Consider the following 20,167-nt stretch of genomic DNA (forward strand, 5'->3'; position numbering starts at 1 on the left):
GTTACATTTGAATTATAATTATAAATTTCTTTTCTTCCACATATAGAAATAACAATCTTTTCTAAAAGCCACTTTAGGTTTTTATTTTATTTAAATGGGTAGATAATTTTATAGTTTCCAAAAATGAGGCAACTGATGGATTCCTACAGCTATAAAGTAATAATACTTCACATTGAAATAAAGAACCATGCATAAAACAAGAGCTCTTATATAAAATTGTACAAATTGATTCTAAGAACAGCTTTATATTGGAATCCATAGCTCATCACTTACGTTTTTTCCGGATACTACCACTTAAATTTTCAATGACATCATCCAGCATGTGTGTTACTAAGCAAAATACAAATAATTACCACATTTTATATATAACTTATCGATATTCATTCGTTAAGACGTGTTCGATATATCAAATTATAATTTATTGAGATTTCATGAATACATTTTAATATATTTCTACATGATTCTTTGCGATTACTATGTTTTAATAAACGAAAAATTGACTTAAGCATACAATTAGATGTCATAAATGTTTCAGTCTGTTGAAGCCCTTATACTATTCGCGTTTTTTGGTTTTTATATAGGCAATTTTATGTTAATTTACCAATCAATTTATGCCCATCTACTGGTCAGTTTACACGTATATTCTAGTTAGTTGATGTCCACCAGTTAGGCAATTTATACACACCTCCCAATTAGTATACATAAACATATCCATAAGTCCGTTTATACGATGCCATTCTTATTAGTTTGACGAACTGTAAAAACGAAATATCTAATCAATCCCATTAATGAACACAAAAAATAAATCAAATTTGTCGCGAATCATAAGAGTACTGAATGAATCACCAGCCTGTTTGATTCACATCATTAAAATTATCTAATTTTAGATTAGAATTCAAGTGTTGAATTGTAAAAAAAACTCTGATATTCATAGTTATCAGAAAACGCCAGATGTGAACTTCATGCCGAAATAATGAACGTATGAAAAGAATTTATTATTCACATAATAAAGCTCCTATTACGATTGTATTCAGTTTATACTTTATACTACATATAACACATCTGTATTCTATTATACATACACACGCGCGTATATGTGTACATGCATCGAGTGCTCATTACTATTCATGCCGTATATGAAGAACAAAAGGCAGCCAGGTCAAATTACAGCATCTTCCTGAGAGAAGAACATTGTCATTATATTCTGATCGGTGACCGAGATTTCAAATGGTTATCGTTTTCCAGTTCCACGAATGAAACCAGAATATACTAAAATAAATTATCAAGCTGCTGTTCCCTTTCTGCGTCAATCTGACAAATTATATTTTAATATTCCACAGATGGAAAAATTGAATATGAAAAGACACACGTATTATATTATGACGGATATTATATTTCAACAACTGACTTGCCAATTTGTTCAGTTGCAACCTCCTATGACAATCACAGCGCGATTGATTGAGGGTTTATTCCTCCATCAAAATCATAGCGAATTAAATAAAAGAATAATTAGTATTGTATTACTTTTGATAAGCCAAACTTTCTGAAGTTAATTCTTAATTACTCAAGTTCTCGAATGAAGTTGGGAGGTTGGTGTGGACTATTGGTGGTCATGGGGACAATGACAGCTTCCTTCACAAACCTGGAGCTATTGTGACATGACATTCTTCGACATGTGAGATTCTTGGAGACTGCACACTGGTGCAGTCTCGTCTGACAGACAAATTAACGAGTGTGAATTTGTCACAAAAAACAGACCAAAACTCGATTCGGGTTTCGTAGTTCTTGGAAAATTTGAGTTGGAAAAATACAGGATAGACAACGACTGTCGCTATCGTTTGGTCATGCTTTTTCTACTGTAATGGTCGACATGACTAGACTCCGAATGATGAGATAATGGCTGGTATATCAGAAAAGGAGATAGTTAACGGCGTTCCTTAATAAGGATAAGTTTTTGATAACAAAGCCGTTACTGTAGCTACTAACAAAATATTACAATTCGATTCTCCGTTAAGACAAACCATAAATCATTTATAGAAGTCTACAGAGAAATACGGTAAAAAATAACCTTTTTTATAAATCTAATTTACTGTATGACATTATAAACCAAATTCAAAAATGGTAAACAGACACACCAAAAAATCGCACGCAGAATAATATATCATCGATAAAGTGATTTTTTTCTATAGTTTTTGAAAAGATGAACTTGAATTGTAGATTAAATTGTAGATTAAATCAAATTATAAGCTTAATAATAAAAATGAAAATGGTATTTTCTGGCGTTTCTGGCATCAGGGCTAATCCTTCTGTCGATGTTGCAGCCCGTATTGCAGAGCCATTTTCAGGGCGTTATTATGCTAAAAGTGCAATAGCATCGTGAAGATGGCTCCTATAATGGTGCCCGAAACGTCGATAGGAGAAAAAATACGCAGATTAACTCAAAAGTATGAGTGCGCAAAACAATTTCGATATCTATATGAATTTAAAAAATGTTGATGTTCGTTTGGTCAAAATCTGACATCTCCTGGATTTATTCGCTGATTGCTTTGAAATTTTGAAACGTTTTTTTAATTTTATTTATTGTAACTGCAGACAGTTGGTAGAATTCCATATTGAATTGTTGGGTAATATATCCAAAATAAAACAAGTTTTTTGTTGGATTGAATTCTACATTTATTTATGTACCTATATCTTAATACGTGACGCGTTTCGTCTTCTTAGGACATTATCAAACACTGTGTTTGTTTTTTTCTCAATAATATGAAAACAGCGTTTTTGACCATGACAATGGCAGTGCCATCTGTTGAACGTAACTGCGATATACGCAAAAAATGCTCATGGCAGACAGGGTTCTTGACAGCTGCTAAAATATTGTATATCCACAAGCATTGTGAAATTAAACGTTAGATATGTGTGCTTTTTCTATTCTTTCTTTTCCATTTAACCAGACTGAGAAACATCAACGGCTGGGTACAGCTGGTTACAAATAATTCGAAATACACGTCATGTGAAGCGTCATTTTATCGCGGTCATATCCAATGAGTTCATACCTAAAAATTGATATTCTTCGTCAATGTTTTTGTTAGCCTTTACAATGTTGATATTATAAATCCACGCAGAAAGTTTTTTGTTGGTAGAAATACGACCCCATTCACAGCATTATTCCGTGAGCGAACCAAGTCACTCAGGTATAAGTTACGTCATCGTCGTTCTACTACGAAAAATAGTGGCTTATCACCGCGCGTGAAAATTATATTCGCCTTAGTCATTGGACCTGAAAAAATGTGTTCAAAATCAAATATGAACGGCCTACAGATTCCAGCGTTCGCGATGCAAATCCTATTACACGGCTGTCGCCAAAAATTTACAGATAATAATATTTACACTATCAGACGCGCTACATACCTGGGATTCCGCTAAATATATGATATCGTACATTAATATCCGGTGAAGTTATCTATAGAGTAAACAGAAAACAATAATAACGTTAAAAATAAATCAATTAAAAACGTTTTCAATCCTCTGGTCAAATATGATAAAAATATTGGATATACAAGAAAGAAGTTTTTGAATGGCAAGAACGCATGATCATAAATAGTTTAACAAAATTAAAATAATATTTTGGATAATTTATATAAATACGAGTATACGTGGCGAATGTGAGCGCCCGAACTCAAACGACGGCAGAAAAGACTAGATGTATGGATGTGAAGGAGGCGAAGCGTGTCAGGACAGATGAGTGTGGCGTTTCATCCTCTCTCCCTACACCTGCGGGGAAACGGCGTGATGGTAGTAGTAGTATATAGCGCCGTTTTCGTAAGATACTACCTCAAGAGTGTTTCACTGTGATTTGATTGGTGAAAAGGGGATTTTGGAAATGATTTAGCAAAGAAAGGAGTTTTTAGTATTTTTTTTATAAAAATCATCTCACTGTCAGTGTTTCTAACTACTGATGGAAAAGCAGAAAAAGCATGTTCACCAAGTTTAGTGCGTTGGTTGCAAGCTGGTAAGCTTTACCCATAGCAGTTGTTGGAGCCGATCAAAACGTGAGACGTCTATAAACTAATTCGTCTCGATTACACAGCTCTTTTAAATAGTTATAAAGTGAATGTAGATTTTATTTAATGAAAAAAAAAACAAATCATTTTCACTGTAGAAAACGATAAAAGAAAACATAAGTAATCGACTTTAAAATTAAACTAAACTGGTTCGTTTATGATCAAAGTTGTAAAGGCATACACACACATTAATGGCAAATTAAAGAAAAATAAATTTGAAAGTGAAAAATTATAATCCAATCATTGAATTAAAACGGTAACATTGTGGGGAGTGAAATAGTACGGTATATTTGCTGAAGTTATCATAAAACACCTTTTCTTATGCACATAACCGTAATAGCAAGATATTCATCTTTATCAAACGTCTAACATTTTAGAAGACTATTATAAATATAGCTATTCGCTATACAGTCGCTTTTTCTACACACGATGTGGCAGTAATGACATAATTCGAAAATAATTACTGCAATAGTACAATGCAACCGTGTGGTATCAGATTTTACAGCTCCAACCGGTACCAAGACCCAATTTCCAATGCAAAAAACGGCAATGAAAGCGCTGAGATGATGTGCCTTATAACTTATAATACGGGGTGGCGCAAAATGAATCACTCTATCGGAAGATGTTTTAATTTTTGTAAATAGCGTCGCACGTCAATCATATTTGACATTTGTGTACTAGATAGCTGCAGTATACAAACAAAGTGATAAAACGGGCACAAATGTGTGTGAACATTGGCGGCAGCCACTTGACGGATATCATCGTTTCCACATAACAGAAAAAAATTGTAAGAATTTAAATAACCATTTTCATTGCTCAAAATTATTTATTTAATTTAATAAAAAAGTTATTAAAAAACAAAACTAGACGATAAATTTTGCACCACTCTAAATCTGTTTGTACATATACTGTCTAAAAGTTATCATAATGGCAAAAAATTATCTATTAAATAAAGCCAATACCATAGATATTAATATTTTTATTTATTTATTTATTTAAACTTCATGTACAGAAAATAAAAAGTACATTGGCGGGCTTATTGCTAAAAAGCAATATCTTCCAACCGACCAAAGACGGACTAGTGATATTGATCAAAACGTTTGATACCATATATAGCCGTTTGCAATCAGAGGGTAGATAGTACTTGAACATTTAAAAAACATAAATTACAAATTGACATTTAAAAAAAACATAAATTAACAAAAGACGATAATAAGGAGGGCAAAGGAAGAAGGGAGTTTAGGGAAGGAGGTAGAGGGAGGAGGTTTGATCGACAGTTAGGATTCTAATGACAGATAGTAATGTCTCAGACGTTTTTTAAAAGTTAATACATATTATTGTCTGATGTAATAGATTTTATCAAAAAACTAAAAAACAAAAAGATGAAAATGAAAAAAAAAAAAATAAAAAAAAAAACAAAAAAGTATTCTAGGATTCTAATGATAAATAGGTAGAATCAGGTAGCAAGTATAATATTATTTTCGTTTGTGTTTTTTTTATTTACATACGTCTAACGAAACACCTATACAATGTTAATGTGTTAACGAGCATGCAAGAATTACCGTTATTAAGATGTACGTATTTAACCAACTGTCAAATTATTTCTAAACGAGATGACAGTTGTGCGAATTTTATCCAAAGAGAAAGGGGATTAATATAAAAATTATCAGCGTCTCGATAGAAATTATTATAGGTGTTAGAACGCTCATAATTCAAGGCAATTAAACACCAGACAATAAAAAATACACTCGAGGCGTTTTAGTATCATTAAACCCATCCGCTAATGGAATCCATAAAATAATCTCAACGGAAAAATACTCTCTAATTCGGGCAAGTAGGAGCAATAAACTACTGTTTTTCCCCGCTATGTACGTAAAAAAATAGATGATAAATGAATGCAAGAGATAATACAATGTTTACATTGAATGATAGATACCATAAATGGAATGTAACATACAGGTGCATATTGACATTGGCACCACTTTCAACATTTGACCACATTTTTAATGACAACTGAACATAGATTAATAAAATTATGGAATATATTATTAGATTAAAACCAATATTTTTAGCTTTTCCACTTTTTTTTATTTGACCAGCGACCGGGTTTCGTCGTTACCGACATCATCAGACTGGTTCAACCAGTCTGATGATGTCGGTAACGACGAAACCCGGTCGCTGGTCAAATAAAAAAAAAGTGGAAAAGCTAAAAATATTGGTTTTAATCTAATAATATATTAAAAATGCAATTCCATCACGAAGTGTCAGTGGATAATATAAATCTATTAAAATTATGGAAGTACGTGGATTTGCAGGGCTAACTGCCTGTCATATGCTGGTTTAAGTGATCATTGTATACACGCGCAACGTTCACCATTCTACCCGCGATTGACAACCACACTATTCAAATTTTGAAACCCATACACATATCATATTATTCTCACGTCGCTTCATATTTGAGCTCGCAGCAGCATCTTTGGTTGATATGAGAAAGCTTTTATTTAGCAGATACCCTTTTATTTAAATGTATGCAAGATCCATACCGAATTAATTTTAGTGAGAATAATATGAGATATGCATGAGTTTCAAAAAATTGAGTACTGTGATTGTCAATCATGGGTAAAATGGTAAATGTTACACCCGTATAAAGTGATCACTTGAACCAACCTGTGATAGATCGGAAGCTCTATAACTTCACAGACTTCCATATTCTTCTTCAACTAAGATTTTTTCATATAAAAAGAGAAAGATTTGTGTTTTTAGTACTTACAAAAATACTTCAATTCATACTACTTGTGTGAGCCTAGGCGGCTCATATTAAAATTAGGTATCAAATTGTGGTAGAGTGGGTTCGAACCCAGAAACTCTGACCCAAGAGTCAGCGACACTATCCACGGGACAACAACCCAGCAAAAATGTGTCTAAAATATGAGGTGTAAATATGTAAAAAAAACTCTTTGCGGAGAAACCCAGAATTGTGACCACGGATTTGGACACGCCTAAAACGTTGTGATTAGTGTGTGTTTCACCTGTACAGCTGTTTCACAATAAAGATTCTCTCTCCTCGGTATGCTGGATGACCGAAGGCACTACTGATCCTTATATGGCGCAACATGCGACAGCCTACATGGTAGGTCGGCTAGTCGGAGCTCTACCGAGTGGTCGCTGCTCGATGCTGAGTCACCCCAGACCAGACCGAATACCAATTACGGCAGTCACTACACACACTTGAGTTACAAGTTAAGTCAGGGGCGATACTTATTAAATTACAACAGATTAACAGACGACGGACTCTGAAACATTTGTGACGAGGAATATTCAATGTCTCGAGTTTAATTAAAACATCTGTGGGTCGATTCTGGACGGTATAGATAAGTAATATATAGAATATATAGATAAGTAATTCAATCAATTCAATTCAAACCTTTATCCGCACCCCAATGGTGCATAGGGCACTACATTATATAAACGTAGTGTTATCTCGATCGTTAACACACGAAGGAAAGGTGATCAGCCCTCCGCTTTAGGTATCAGTCCAGGGTAATATTGAATAAATATTAGAGTGAAAAAATCACTTATATTTATGAGACCCCCCCTGGGAATCGAACCCGGGACCTCCAGAACGGTAGCCGAGAGTGCTTACAAGGACCAGATAAGTAAAGGATGTGTAAAGGAGACATTTTTTGACATCTCAACATAGATGAAGAAGAATATAAAAGTCTGGGCATTTACAACTATGACGGTCGTCCTTTCAAAATACAATTATTATTTAATTTGATTTGGGAATGGACCCTGCATCCAACAATTTAAGTGAAATATTAATTACTGTATTAAATTAAAGAACTATAAATATCACTTTCAGATCTCAGTTCACACACACACACACACACACACACACACACACACACACACACACACACACACACATACACACATATGATAGATCAATTAAGTGGCGGTGTTTCAGATAGAAAACCATTTGTTGAAATACACTGCACACACAAACACATGCACACGCACAGGATCGTTCTTGACCGACAATGCAGAGCATGCATTTCAATTTGAGATGGCGATTCAATGCGTCATTGTAAGAATGCAACACACGCGGAATCATTTATGCCATATGCTCTTGTTTGAACAGAAACATGAGTAATGTTTGGCGGAATACAAAAATAATATTATGCTGGTAAGTTCGGAAGTCACAAAGAGAAACTGTGTCAATAAAAACTACTTAAATACATATTATTTTTGACATCTCATGAAGAAGAATATAGAAGTTTGGGCATTTACGGGGCTGACGACCGTCATAGGCTGGTTTACGTGATCATTTTACTTACACACGTGTAACATTCAACAATTCTACCCATTATTGACAGCCACACTACTCAAATTGGAAGTTCTATATATATGAACCAATTACGAAACATTGTTATTGAATCACTAGAACTTTACTAGAGACATCTATTGGTGAGATGGAAAGAAGCTTTTTACTAAGCAGAAACTCTTATATTAGTATGTGATATTATGAGAGATATTATAATTGGAGATAATCCAGATTTGTGAACAAGTATTTGGACACACTCAAAATGTTGTAAATACTTAAATACCGTTTTTTTGCAATGTGCAAAAGAAGTTCAGTTGACAAAAATTGATGAGGCAATAGGACTTAAAGATCTATCGGATTCAGTAATGTCTTATTTAGAAAATATGACAAGACGAATAAGACAAATAAATGAGCTATGTGACAAATCTTAATTGATATAAGATATTGAATCCATTGTGTCTATTGTATTACTGTATCTTTTATATTACTTTTACGTATCAAAGTTATTAATGTGTTATGAACTATAAACATCCACTATCATTTTAAGACATACAAACTAAATATGATATAAATCCTTGTACATAATAAGCAAGGAGAATTTTTTAAGGTAACTAATAAATATTAAAATTAAAACAAAAACTTTAATACTTTTGTGATTAAATTTACATTCTGGACTACTGTACAATTATTATGGAAAAGTGAAGAATATGAGTATGAAGGCCCTACTCAGAAAAGACTAAAGAAGCGACGAAAAGCAGAAGATTTAGTATAATAATACATCCTAAGGACAGAAAAATGATGTCGAAAAGTCAAAATTAGAAACAGACAAACTAATAAATAAATTTAATAATAATAATAATAATAAACCCTTATCCGCACCCCAATGGTGCATAGGGCACTGCGTCATATAAACGCAGTGTTATCTTGATCGTTTACACATGAAGGAAAGGTGATCAGCCCTCCGCTTCAGGTACCAGTCCAGGGTAATATCGAATAAATATGACAGTGAAAAAATCACTTATATTTATTTTACCCCCCTTGGGAATCGAACCCGGGACCTCAAAAACGGTAGCCGAGCATGCTGACCATTACACTACGGCGGCGGACAAATAAATTTACAATATTCAAATATTGTAATTGTACAACAAGCCGTATTTGTAGGATACGATAATCCAATTTGCGATAGTAGTAAAATATCGTACAATAAAAAAGGTTGACTGTTGCACTATTGTGGATTAGCACGAGTGGAATCTAGAGGAGAGATAATTCATTCCATAGGTCGATTAATTAATAAATAAAATACAAAACAAACATACTACGTGACAAACAGTAAAATAAAGCATGTATGTACATGTTTTATCAATACGTTTCACATTGATATACGTATAGATTGCAATTTTGCACGCTTTTCATTCGCGCGTGATCCGAGTGGGATTTTTTAAAAAATATTCGTGATTCGCACGGGACTAAACTGTCAATGTATGTATATATTAACCAATGTAAATATTATCCCTCATAAAATTGGGTAAAAAAAATAAAAGAAAACAGTATATTAAATTACTCGTAGTATAAATAGAAATTAAATTACTAGAAATAGAAATTACTCATCGGGAATATTATATATATGACTTATGTGTGTAATAATGTATTGAAAAATAAATAAATAAATAATACGCATATACTACGCGGGATTGTCTTGAATTCTCTATTTAAACAAACTTAAAAATAAAACAAACAAAATTCCTTTTTGGGTCCATTAGACCATTAGGGTCCATTTTTTTTTTAAAAACCCTTATCCGCACCCAATGGTGCATAGGGAACTGCGTCATATAAACGCAGTGTTATCTTGATCGTTTACACATGAAGGAAAGGTGATCAGCCCTCCGCTTCAGGTACCAGTCCAGGGTAATATTGAATAAATATTACAGTGAAAAATCACTTATATTTATTTTACCCCCCTTGGGAATCGAACCCGGGACCTCCAGAACGGTAGCCGAGCGTGCTGACCATTACACTACGGAGGTGGACAAGGGTCTATTAGAAAAACAAAATAGATAAACAATGATTTTCAAAACAGCCCAAAAATGCATCATTAAATTTTACGTGGACTTTATATTTTGATCCCATGAGATCTCGCAATGTTTGATTCCGGATGGTCAGAAATGATTGCGATGAAAGAGTAATTATATAATAAATAAAGATTCAAAAGTTAATTAAATCTTATCTTCGTAAATAAATAAACAAAGATATCGACAACCAGGTTGAAATATTTCGTAGTAGCTTCAATTCGATTTACAAACATTTGATTGTTAATCCTTTTCCCGTGTTCAAATGCATATCAATCAAATTCGTCAAAAGTCTTGAATTCCAAAACTATAATAATGACGTGATATACTAATTCCTGGTTCAATTTCTACGCAATTAATATCCGTAACGTTAGTAACACTTATCTTACTATGAAAAAAATCGATACATTTTATATATACATATTAAGTTTTTAAATATATGTACGTATTTCATCTACCATGAGATGATGCCAAAATAACTACATATACACCATAAACCTTTGTAAATGAGAGCAAACAGGCTGTGATTCTTTCAAGATACGATCGGTCAAGGATTTAAACGTGATTAATTAATCTACCATATTTAATCTCTAAACCGCTTATAATTTTTGGATTAAAAATATTTAATGAAATTACTTGATATAATTTATTTGTACCTACTAATTATTCAAATAAACATAGAATATACATACTCTTCCTCTTCCAATTTGACATGACGATCTTCTTACTTAATTCCATTAGTATGAGTTTATTATGTGTATTATTTATCTTTTTTATGGAACATATTATTATAACAGTTTAAATTTACAATTATGTATGCTTACTGGGGTTTCCCTTGTCATGGGCACATTTTAAAATACATGTTAAAAAAATATTAGCTTCGTTTCGTATGACAGATGTTTGTTACGTTAATTTTATAAAATATAAAATAACTTTTTTTCATTATTTTTTTTATTTAAACTTCATGTACAGAAAATAAAAAGTACATTGGCGGGCTTATTGCTAAAAAGCAATATCTTCCAACCGACCAAAGACGGACTAGTGATATTGATCAAAACGTTTGATACCATATATAGCCGTTTGCAATCAGAGGGTAGATAGTACTTGAACATTTAAAAAACATAAATTACAAAGGAGGGCAAAGGAAGAAGGGAGTTTAGGGAAGGAGGTAGAGGGAGGAGGTTTGATGGACAGTTAGGTTTCTAATGACAGATAGTAATGTCTCAGACGTTTTTAAAAGTTAATACATATTATTGTCTGATGTAATAGATTTTATCAAAAACTAAAAAACGAAAAGATGAAAATGAAAAAAAAAATAACAAAAAAAGTATTCTAGGATTCTAATGATAAATAGGTAGAATCAGGTAGCAAGTTTAAGGAAGAGAGGAGGGGTCAGGGGAGGAGGAGATGGACAGTTAGGGTTCTAAGGTAAGATAATGATGTTTCAGGCGTTTTTTGAAGGTTAAAATAGAAGGTGCATTTTTTACGTGTAGAGGTAGTTCATTTCAGAGTCTAGTCATTAAAGCATTGTCATAACATAACTGTAGCATAACACAGATTGCAATCAAGGAATCAAAATGGCTCACATAACTAGCAACAAAAAACCATCTCAATTATTACAGGTGAGATGGGAATGATTTATTTTGGGCATAAATTACATTTAATCGGTTTTATGTGCCTTAAACGTATTTACGAATCTACAACTAACAAGGTTAAGTTAATAAATTTAAAATATGGGCCTATGTTGCGTTAATCAATTTTTATGGGAGTCAATAAAGTATTATTAGAATAGAGCAATCTACTTTGATATTCTGAAGAATGCAAATCGCAATTTGATTGTTATATGATTATTTTTATTGACATTACGGCCAATGAGTTTTATATTACTCTTATCCAATAATGTAAAGTGTAATAGAATCGATACGAAGGCCCAAGGGACGACTTGAATCAAGGTATAGAAAAATATCTAAATAGTACTTATGATATTTTTTTATGCCTAGTGACATACAGTTTCTTGGAGTAGGTAGTCTTTACTACCTCGTAACGTTTTTAGTTACATAGAAATTTGAAAATAAAAAAAAACCTAGTTATACCATACTAATAAATAACGGTTGCTTTTTCGGTTACCCGATTTGAATGAATGGTTTCTTTTAATCGGTTTTAATTTTTACAGCTTACGTTTTTGATGTCAAATTGTCAAATATATTAGGAGCTAGAAATACGCTATACGAAACCAAATTCGTTCACTGATTGGCGTGATTAGCTTTAAATAATCGAATCCGAAGTCAGGCGTAGATGGGTAGACGCTCGACTTCGAATCTGGCGTCGCAGGTTCGATTCCCACCAATCACAAAATAAATTCGAGAAAGATTTATTTTCAATTGGTCTGGGTATTTTTTATGTACGCTTTGCGGTTTATTCCTTTAAAAAAGTGACGAATTATTTTAAACATGTCTTTATTTTTTAATCGTCCGTGTGTAATTTTAAGACGGTTATGGTCAAATTAACACTTGATATTAAAATATATACTTTGTATATTGTTGAATATTTCAACGGGCATTCAGAATCAGGAAATACACTTGAATGTAAGTCCCTCTCCAAGCATAAGAGTCAAGTCTATTTTTTGGAGACACAGCGTAACTAGTATAAGATATCGCTCACTCCTTTCAACAACGTCATAAATCAAAAAACTTGATTTTTCAGGAGATCGTTTTTAAAGTTTAAGAATATAATAAAATGTATTAAAAATAAATATCAAGCCACTTATTGAACTTATTACTGTGCAACAGATCTTTTTAGGTAAACCCTGAAGGTTTTTTCATTATGCCATATGTATATTACATACATAAATAAATACAAAAACAGTTTTTTGTATACTATTTTCGTGAGCCTAGACTTAGTATTATAAATAGGTAGCAACTTGATGTAGATTGGACAAAAACCAAGAAACTTTTGACTCAGAGTCCGCGACACTAACCACGAAACCACAAGCCAACTTCTGCGACATTTTATCAAATCTCATAAATATTACATAATAACCGTAACTAGCCACTGTTTCACTTTTATACAAAACGACCATTTAAATTTGTGATATGTGAACAGAAAACCCCCATTAAATTTGTCGTGTTAGTACGATAATAATTATCAGAGTGGCTGAATGTTAATTACGCGACCTCTTTCCGTAAATGGATAGGAAACCGTTACATCATCGGATAACGTCGAATATTCGCTTACGCGCGCCATAACAATGCGACATATCTGCAAATGGAAGCCACATCCATCGACCACAATGACTGATTAAAACATTTGAGTAGCTAGCTATGTACTGAGATTATCGTTAATCGGATACTCCGCGATGGCAAGCTTCGAATGAATGTGAATTATTATAATTTAAAAATATATATGAAAATAATAAAAACACTTGTATAATATACCTCTTAAAACGCTAACTGACGTGCCGGACGGTAACATTTCGTGTAATTCCGTGTAGTGGACAAAGGCCCTATGGGTGTAAAACTCATTAAAACGACGATTGGCTTGGATTGGCTTGTGCTTTTGTCCATCTTTCTTCGGATGGGAGCTCTTGATCGATGCGTGAACACGTTGCGCATAAATTCAATCACGCTAAACTGTCGTAGCCTTTTTTTATGGGAGTATTTATTATTTACCTTGCTTATTATGTACCATATTTATGGATCATAAACTGGAATTTTGTTACATTTAACTTTTAAAAAAAAATCTGTGTTGGAATAGGAGGGATAATCTAGTGTGGGCCACTCAGCAGTTTATTAGCATGTGCTCATTGCTGGGAGGAAACCACGTTGCACTCCTCAGGAGAAGGAGACTGTTGACTGTCATCAGCAGACCTTCCGTTCCATTAGAAGAGGGTTCGGCATTTTATGTCCTAGCTTGGTTTATGCTACCAATGTCCTTCACTATTTTCATCGTGTATGATACCACCTCTCGTGACAGTTCCTTATGAACTCAACTTATGAAGCATCAATAAAGCCGCCATCATTTGCAATTTGGATTCTAGAAGTTGATCTTCTTCTTCTTGTACAGACATGCTAGATATGCCTAGATTGTTGACAGATAAGTCGCGGATCAATTCCTTACCAGATATTTTAATTTTATTATTAGTTAATTCAGCATTTTTTATTGGGTATGTTAAAAATATGGTAAAAAAAAATTATAAATCAAAATTTATTAACATTTTTTTAATAGGGCCTTTTTTTGAGGTCAAGGGATCTTGCATCCCTTATGTCACTGCGACCAAATTAGGTATATTGTGATCTCCCTCTGTATCACAGCTCACTCCCAAGACCTACGTGAGTCATGTAACTCAAGACCCGTGTTGGAGGTAGGAGCTTCACCTTCTCGGAGTCCAGCAGAGGTGTTCCAAGGATGTGACTTCGTTTGCGAGCGAGTGCGTCACAATTATAGAGAATGTGGATTGGCGTAACAGGGCCTTACCATTTCATCCAGGGACCGGTACCAGTACGAGGCCCGCGGGTTGGGGACCACTGCCTTACACAACGCGCAACAATGTAAATCATTATTCGAACACGTATTTGAAGGAGCGCAGAATTGACGTGCAGCACAAAATACTTGCCTTTTATGGAAATTGTTACCGAAATAATTTGGATAACCAGCGCGAAAGTGACCCGTTAAAATGACAGGTTATCCAAACTGCCTTGAGGCCTTGTTAAGAAAACAGATGGCAGGTAATACCGAGCACAAATATCAAAGAAACAAATTTATTTTGGAACGAAAAACAGCTCAGAACGAGGATTTCTTCATTAGTTACAGTGGATTACAGTGCAATGTAATCTTTATAGTGCATCATGTCTTGTATGTATGTAGATTATGTAAGTAGACTTAAGAAATCGAGACGTAAATAACGCGAAGAGATATTGTATAAGTAAAAATCGTTAATTTAATTTGAAATGCAATCTCCTCGCAGTTAACTATTTGTTGATTTGTTAATATTTTTAGTGATAATATAAGCTACTGTTTGCTCCCAGACAGAGAAAGATCACAATGCATAATGTTACTGCAACTTTTAATGCTTGTCTAAAACCAGGATTATGCATTACCGCGATAAGTCGCTTAGCGTAGTTATTTAGCTAGACCCAGATTGGATTCTAAGTGCTCCTAATAGTATTGAGGCAAGTCAAGTCATAAAATTTAGAGTTTTAGAGATAAGCCTGATTTACATTTCGCTACAGAATCTCGATCATTCCTTGGAATAATATTATACCTACTCTAATCAGAAACTCGAGAGCGGTTTTAATGAATTATGTAGCTACTCATATACGAAAGAACAAGTTGAGAATGCGGTTATGTATCATTTAAAGAAACTGGTCAAATTAATCGAAGGAATAACCCCATAAAAAAAAGAAGTCAGTTAGATTTTTAACCGTTCTGCAGATTAGTTTGTCGACAGTTCTGAAAATGCGCAATTTTAATTTTCCCGATGGTGAAAATTACCATCGAATATTGTGTTGTTGGCGGAAAAAGTCAAAATTTTAACAGTTTACACCGTTACATTTTTTTTAATAATTAAAAATGGTAGGGATTTGTGTGAAACAATATTCCATGAGGCAATTCAAATATCACATACAGTACGAATCTATAAAGGAATAATGTATGATGGACGAATGTAAAAAGTAAGAAATGGAAATAAATACAGTGGAACCTTTCATAACGAGCACAATTCGTTAGCCGGAATCTTATTCGTTAAGCGAAATATTTTTTGTTTTGACTGTCCCAGCTTACAAGTGAATTTTGTGAAAAAGGGACTTGCCCTTTCTCTGAAACACGTTATGCGAAATGTTGCTCGTTAAGGAAGAAACTTTTCAATTATTTTTTCTCGTTATGCGAATTACTCGTTATGAGAGGTTCCCCTGTACTTGTAGCAAAATATATACCACGTAATCGTAAGTCAAATATTATGACGTAATAATAAATTTCTTACTCTATAGTCGTTAAAATATACATTATTTAAAATTTAAACCAACTCTATTAGAAATCAATAAAACGGGTATAGAAATACGATTTTTGAGGATAGTTTTGTGATTTTTAATGAAACATTTTGCTGATAACAATAAAAACGTATTGATCCGCAAAGGTGAGTGCGTTTGTCTGTAAATCCTTGAGTTGATCACCGTCGTATAATCGATAAACTATAAATAATAACACTGAAAAAACCTAGAACGCAGATCTTCGAGACAAAGGAATATTTATTCATTTATAACAATTTTAACGTCAATATTATTTCTCGAGAAATTAATATTTACCTTCGCTGAATCACAATGTTGACGTATGTAATAATACACTTCTAGAACACTCGGATTTATTAGACTTATTTATTGATTTGGCGTTTAATTTGTAGAACTCCATTTTAATTTATGTATTTAAAATCAAACACATGTTTTTGAGTCTACTAAGTTGTATTTTATTTTAAAAAAAAAACACATAAAAATTAATATTGTGACAATTGTTTCGCCTAGTTATGGCATTTTCATTGTCAATGTCATTCGTTTCGAAACACTCAAAAAATCTGTGTTTGATTCAAAATACATAAATTTATTAGTCTTCATTTCAAGTAAATATTGTTAGTAAAAAAAAAAAACTAACTAACCATCACGCCGCTTCCCCGCAGGGGTAGGCAGAGAGAATCGAACGCCACACCACTCTGTCCTTGCAAACATTCTTTGCCTCTTCTACATTCATGCATCTCCTCATACATACCCGACGATTATTACGACTCCTGACCCGGCCGCTTTCAAGTATTTGACATACCTGATTGTGCCAAGTTTTCCTAGGTCGTCCTCTGCTTCTTTTTCATTCATTTTGTTAGTAAAGAACACTTAAATATTAAGCTACTTTTTGATGACACAATAATCAAAATGTTCTCCTTTGAAATTACAGAAATACCTCACAAAATAGGGTGTCAATCAGTCTAATTCCATTATAGTTCAAAAATACGGTGAATTCGACACATTGCTTCCGAATATCAAAATAAGGCATTATTGCGGAACACGTCTTGTAATTTGGCTGAAATGAACATGTAAAAACTACTTTTCTTGCATCAAATATCACATGAGTTGTAGTAACCAGATGAGAGAGAATGCAGGCAACTCCTCTGCCTTGTAGGCAGTAACAGACAAAGAGAAGATTGATGACCATGACAAACTTGAGAATGAAGACGAAGAAGAAATATCAACAATGGGTCAAGGAGACATTGCGACATTTAAAACTCATAATTTCGGAAGCCGCCTCCGTAGTGTAATGGTCAGCACGCCCGGCTACCGTTCTGGAGGTCCCGGGTTCGATTCCCAAGGGGGGTAAAAATAAATATAAGTATTTTTTTCACCGTAATATTAATTCAATATTACCATGGACTGGTACCTGAAGCGGAGGGCTGATCACCTTTCCTTCATGTGTAAAACGATCATGATAACACTGCATTTATAAAACACAGTGCCCTATGCACCATTAGGGTGCGGATAAGGGTTTTATATATTTATATAAAAGTTAAACCATAAGAATATAAACGAATCAAATTAATATTGAAGAACTAAAAGATCAGAAATTATCTTTAAAACACAGATGAAATCAACATGAAGACAGCGCCGAATTTTGATAATGATTCCATTAAATTTAATAGCTTGAAATCCATTTATAAGAGTAACAAATAACAAGTATGTATGAGTGTTTTTTTCAAAGAATTCAATTTTAATATTGTTAATCATTTTCAACATTAAATAAAAGATTTATAGCATTTAACAAAAATGATGAAAAAACTTTGGTATTTAACCAACCACCAATTTTGCAGACTCTTAAATCCTCGGGAATCCGAATAATTCATTTTCATTTTACTCGGTAAATACCGCCATTCATTAAAATCTATTGCGGTGATGGAAAAAAATACCCGAAATAATCGAGTTACATATTTCTATATTGTTTAAGAAATAAAATGTGTGCAACAACTTCATGAGGCATTTTGAGACAAAACGTTCGTTCGGTCATACCAAGTCGAGTTGGCCGTGAGCAATTTGCATTTTTTCTTCAGCAGAAAGATAGAATAATAATAATAATCAAACGAATAATAAATTTAAGATTCTTCACGCCGAAATACCAACCGCTTTCGTAACATATTGTTATTTTTTGCCGGTTATAAAAGAGGCAGTTTTGGGAGGGAGCAACAAGGAATAACGCATTTCGAGATCAAAAAAGAACAGGTGTACAGCCAGGTAAGACGCAGTTCATTGGTGTATTTATTGATTTTATTACTTATAAAATATATAACATCCAAGTACAGCACAGCAGAACACTCGCATTGAATTATGTTACTCGATGGGTCTCAAGGCTTCGGAGGTAGTCACAAGTTCGATAAATAATTAAAATTCACGGCAGGTGCGTTTACGAATAGAGATGTATGGGTGAAGCTAAGTACTTCGTTGGCACAAAACAGAAGGATTGCACTTTTTATTTGATGTTTTTCACGATTATCTTAAAACTATGAAAATGGATATGTCGTGTTTTAATACTAAATGTCACAAATTCAACGAGAACAAAACAATTTTATGTCACGTTTCGTCAGATTAAAGCAGATACTAGAATCAAGGAAAACACAGATAATTGAACCACACTGAGGCATGGACGTAGATTTTCAAAAATATTTATGGCGAAAAATAATTCTGAAAAAAAAAACTAAAATGTCGAGCACCTACTGACTGAATTTCATAATAAATATGAAATATTAAAAAAAATTATCAGAATTTTATGTTGACACTAGGACAGGGAGTTTATTGGATGACAAGAGAAAGAAGATTCATAATGAAGGACAATAATAATTAAGAAAAAAACGTAAACTCCTTATTTTAACTGTGATTTAATTTGATATTTGTGCCTTTTACTTTATTTTATAAGTATGAAATAAGTTGTGAGCTTCTTTTAATATCTAAATTGATATTTATTTTATCATAAGTAATAAAAATATAACGAAGCAACAAAATGTACATATTTATTATTGTGTGAATTATCATACAATAATTTTATCTTAACTGAAATGTTAGTAATCAACGAAATTTAATTCCAAATATAAGATAAAACCGTTTGAAAACAACAAAAGAATGTAATTAATAAACCATTAAAACACGAAATACTTAATATAGGTCAAGAGTTGACCTATCCCGAACAAACCTACCCAAAACATGGAAATCAATACAAAAACCGGCTCCGGGCTAACTCTTGTCACATTGTTCGTAAAGTATAACGATTGGCATGAATTTCTTACCTTTCTCTGGGCCTCGGCGGCAAATCCAGATTTGGTTGCTCTATTGTTTGCCATTTTGGAGGGTTGTAAATTAATATTTAACACAAGAGTAATTCGAGAAACACTGCACAATTCACACGACCACTCGGCGACTTGACTGGCGCGAAGGCGAATGACGAATGACATCACTTCCCGCCGACCGCCGACTTGTGCTTCAAAAAGTATAACCCGTTACTTTGTACTCGTTACTTTCTGGGAACCGAGAACGATTTGCCACCTAAAATGTACTCGTTACGTTTTTGGATACCCGGATTGGGATCTATCCGTATCGTGGAATCGATTGCGGAATTCATTATATTGAAAGTCGTTGTCTATAAGATTCTTGATAGCACGTTATCAATAATCATTTTCATATCATAATTATTTCATTTTCATA

The 20,167-nt window shown here is 33.3% G+C and overlaps 1 protein-coding gene across 1 annotated transcript in view; it reads right to left on the reverse strand.

The window, feature by feature from the left end:
- The window catches only part of Chd64 (transgelin calponin-3), a 63,460-nt gene extending 43,548 nt beyond the window's left edge, over window positions 1–19,912 (reverse strand). The window contains exon 1 of the mRNA XM_088278145.1: window positions 19,753–19,912. Coding sequence (XP_088134271.1) covers window positions 19,753–19,806 — 54 coding nt within the window. The 5' untranslated portion in view covers window positions 19,807–19,912. The remainder of the gene's footprint in view (window positions 1–19,752) is intronic.
- Window positions 19,913–20,167: the final 255 nt, after the last annotated feature.

Source organism: Brachycentrus maculatus, unplaced genomic scaffold (genome assembly GCF_059751285.1).
Source record: "Brachycentrus maculatus isolate JH-2025_06_01 unplaced genomic scaffold, ASM5975128v1 h1tg000055l, whole genome shotgun sequence".
Classification (NCBI taxonomy): domain Eukaryota; kingdom Metazoa; phylum Arthropoda; class Insecta; order Trichoptera; family Brachycentridae; genus Brachycentrus; species Brachycentrus maculatus.